We start from the raw sequence: 3,905 nt of genomic DNA, 5'->3' as shown, positions 1-3,905 counted from the left end.
ATAACGCCGCTAGTATTAATTGCACGATGTGTAAGAGCATTTACTATATAATTTCGGAATTACCAGACGCAAAGCCACAAATTACTGTAAAAAGCTCGCAAACAAAACCTTTACTGTCAGGGGTCCTTTGAGACGCTGATGTCTTAAGGCCTCGTAGTATCGATATTACTTGTACTTAAAGGATATATGTTGCCGCCAACTTGCGCTATTCGCGAATGAGATTTCCGAGATATATTAATGAAATGAGCTAGAGAATTTTTTGCTTAACTTGAGCTTGCGCAAGCAGCCACCAAACCAAGTCATCGAGGCATGAAGTTGCGAATCTAGCGCATTAGTCAACCATTGTCTCACAAATGGCACAGCCTATAAGTGTAACGGTTGCTGAGACCCAAGACACACAACAAAAATTCACGCAATTTTTTTATGCGCGATGATCTTACGTTCGGTATTAAACACACAACGAAGTATAGTGCTGCGAACGCGCCCATTTCAAGCCTTGCAGAGCGGTCAGTCTCCCTGGCGAGGCCGTACCACATGGGCAGGGACATTCACACGGGTAGCCGGAGCGGGCTCAGTTTGCTGGCGACTGCAACTTCGGCGGCGACAGCACGGGCAAGTTGAGCACGAGCCACCAGGTTTGGTGGGAGCACGAGTCGATGTGCAGTTGGCCGATGCGACACGCCTCGACGATCATGACGGCCGCCATCACCAGCAGCGCGGCGAGGTCACTGTGGCGACCGGGCACCTCGTCGAGCACGAGGTGCGAAGCGGCGAGCGAGAGGAACGCGTCCAAGCCGTAGGCGAAGACGTTGACCACGCCGTAGTACTCCAGGTTGCGCGCCTTGGTCAAGGAGAAGAGGTACGCGAAGCTCACCTGCAGCGCCACATTGGTTAAAAACAGAAGGCAGAAGTTCAGGGTAAGATAGATGCCTGAAGAGATTAAAAATTTGTTAACATGGGCTGCCACAGGAGCCGGCGTTTTGACATGAAGACTTGTCCTCTTCAAGGCTGCAAAGGCAACTTCTACAAGGCATCAGGAGTTGCAGCGCTTAGAAAGGCAAGTACACCCCGGGATCTCAAGAACACCAGTACCCCAAGATGAGCCTAAAAAACTACACCAAGTGTTCTTCAAAGCCTTATGGATGTGTTGAAGGTGGTGTTGAGATCGGGGTGTTCTTTCCTTCCTCGGGGCTGCCTTAATTGTGGATGTTGCCCTCGCAACTTAGAAGAGGACGTCCACTTGCCGAAACGTTGGCTCCTGCGACTACCCGTGTTGACATTTTTTCACCTGTTTTTTTTTATATACTTTTAGAGAAGCGTGAGAGAAATTTATCATCGCCAATGCGAATATAGCATAATGGTCTGAATTTACCGATGAAATAATGTTAAAAAAACAAAGACGAGAGGGCACAGACGCGACACTGTGTTGAATCATCTCGCATTCGTTTTATTATAGCGCTGTCTCATCGTTCAAACTCAGTATGTACCAACCAGCTAAATGTAAGACGCGAATACGAAGCATAAGGACGGTGCATAAGGGTAATTCAACAAAAGTTTATAATATAGAGTTCCCGAAACTCGCTGCCCTTTCAAGTAGCTGGCTTGCACGAAGAATAAAGTCGAAGTAACCATTAACACTTTGAAAACGCGCTTGCATACACGCGGCATACTCTTATGAAGGCATTCTTCATCGCCCTAAAAACATCAGCGTATACGTCTTAACACTTAAGAACGCCTGCCTTCGGCACAAGAGGTCGAGAACTTCATGTTTGGTCATGGAAACATTTTTTGTTTATGTTTATTTTCTCATAAAGGGGGCCTTCCATATACTACCTTCATTCACGAATGTTTCTAAAGAAAAGTGGGTGAAAAAATAACCAGCCGTGAGCAGGAATCGAACCTACGACCTTTTCTTTCGAACTTTTTCTTTCTTCTTATTTACATTCCATTGGTTCTATTACCTTCCGCTGTACATTCCTTGGCATTACTGTCTGTTAGATTTCATTAATATTGTGTCAAAAACACGTGAAAACGAGCCCTTGGGTATACACTTCTTTCCCTTATATATATATATATATATATATATATATATATATATATATATATATATATATATATATATATATATATATATATATATATATATATATATATATATATATATATATATATATGTATGTATGTATATATATATATATATATATATATATATATATAATACACACGCCTCATAACCCTGACCGCTCACCTGCGCTAGGAATACCATGCAACCCATATCGATGTCGTCGTACAGGCCACGCATGTCGGAGAAGAACACGACCAGCCCGCACGACACGATCAGGCTGACGAACGAAAAGTGGAACTCCTGCACTACGCTAGGCAGGTGCCACGTGGCGTCGTTGAACTGGGCCACCGCGGCGCGCAGCACCGAGGCAGTCAGCGTGAGCAAGCAGCCGATCGCGAAGCGGTGCGCCGAAGTGGTGTCTGGTGCGCGGTACTGCTTAGAGTAGCCGAGAAGGCCCAGGGAGATGGCGCCCATGCACAGCGGCAGGACTCGTCCCACGGTAGCCCCTTTTCGGTTGGCGCACGTCGGCAGCTCCGACAGCACGGGTCCTAGGCTGCTGATGGTGAACGCGTCCACGACGGACAGAAACCGCAGGGAGAAGAGGCGCGCGAAGTGCGCCCCGGTCATGGCGACGCTTCGCATGAACAGCAGCGACTGGGCCCTCAGCGGACCGTAGGGTTCGGCAATGCCAGACATGAGCGTCATGCTGCCCACGAAGATGCCCTCGGAGAAGTGGAACAACAGCTTGGGGGTCGGGATGGACGGGTTCAGCTTGAACAACACGTCCAGCAGGACCCAAAAGAAGGAGGCGCTCGAGGCGAGCAGGGACGCGTCCCAGGAGAACGTGGAAGTGCCCCGCTGCTCTTCTTGGAGGTCGCCCACAGTCTCCGTGGGAAGAAAGGGACGCCTGTTCGCGGTCGCCTCGGACAACGCGGACGACATCTCCGTGGCGATGCTGCGCCGAAGAGAGCGAGCCATGCGAGACACCCTCGATGTGCGCGAGGTCGAGTCTGTCAGAGGTCTCGATGTCGGCGACGTTTTCGACGTCGATTCCGAGCGCACCCGGTGCGTAGTCTGCGACATATCTTCGACGTGGCAACCCGGATGGCCCCGAGGTATTCAGCGGCTGCGAACGGAGTAGATGGGTTGCAGGCTTTCGAAGATGTCGTGAGCAGCTCTCGAAGGCGCGTTCAGCTTGACGATCTCAGAGAAGATGCCAAAGACACACGAGACGCGGGCTCAAGCAGAACACGCGACTCGAGTCACGGGCGACACACCTACGTTTCTTCTTCTTCTTCTGATTTTTCCTTTATCAGCTCATGCGCTGAACGCGACATTGTTGTTGTTGTTGTTTCCCTGTAGAAATGGCTCGTACCCAAAGAAGGGGATTGGCCGATTTTAAGGTGAATTTGCCCTAAACTTTCAGCATTGTGTCATTCCTACAATCTTTTTTTTTTTGTAACTTAATTTTGATTTGAAATACCGATATCCAGTTTGCAGAAAAAAAAATAAGAAAAAATTTTGAGACAGCAATTTAGCAAGAAAATCGTTTAGTCGCAGTGATGTATTCTTGAACGGCGAATAAAACATCCCTGTGGCTGAAACCCAGTGTAGAGGCTCCAAATGAAAGAAGATCAGGCTGTGATAGTTGCAAGCCCAGTCTTTGAAGAGGTGGTGCTAGTATGCTTTGCCTGAATAAATCGAAACGGCGACAATGTAATAAAAAATGACTGATCGTTTCCTCTTGATTACAGTAAATGCACATAGGGGAATTCAATATGCCTGATCTATGCAAGTAAAAATTGAGGGAGGTAACGCGGCAACGAAATTTCGTGATGAC

The 3,905-nt window shown here is 47.9% G+C and overlaps 1 protein-coding gene across 1 annotated transcript; it reads right to left on the bottom strand.

The window, feature by feature from the left end:
- Positions 1-241: 241 nt before the first annotated feature.
- LOC142803853 (uncharacterized) lies at positions 242-3,541 on the bottom strand. The gene is made up of 2 exons (XM_075890065.1): positions 2,249-3,541; positions 242-874 (listed from the first exon to the last, which is right to left on the bottom strand). Exons 1-2 carry the CDS (start codon positions 3,146-3,148, stop codon positions 572-574), a joined length of 1,203 nt encoding a protein of 400 aa, XP_075746180.1. The 5' UTR covers positions 3,149-3,541; the 3' UTR covers positions 242-571.
- Positions 3,542-3,905: the final 364 nt, after the last annotated feature.

This window comes from Rhipicephalus microplus, chromosome 3 (genome assembly GCF_043290135.1).
Source record: "Rhipicephalus microplus isolate Deutch F79 chromosome 3, USDA_Rmic, whole genome shotgun sequence".
Classification (NCBI taxonomy): Eukaryota; Metazoa; Arthropoda; class Arachnida; order Ixodida; family Ixodidae; genus Rhipicephalus; species Rhipicephalus microplus.
Note: the sequence above shows the minus strand (reverse complement) of the source record. Positions and strands in the feature narration are given on the sequence as shown.

Excerpts from the sequence above, each read along its gene's own strand:
- LOC142803853 (XM_075890065.1), bottom strand. The coding sequence starts at position 3,148 with ATGTCGCAGACTACGCACCGGGTGCGCTCGGAATCGACGTCGAAAACG. Across the intron at positions 875-2,248 it reads GCATGGTATTCCTAGCGCAG|GTGAGCTTCGCGTACCTCTT; the intron begins GTGAGCGGTCAG and ends GTGGCGCTGCAG.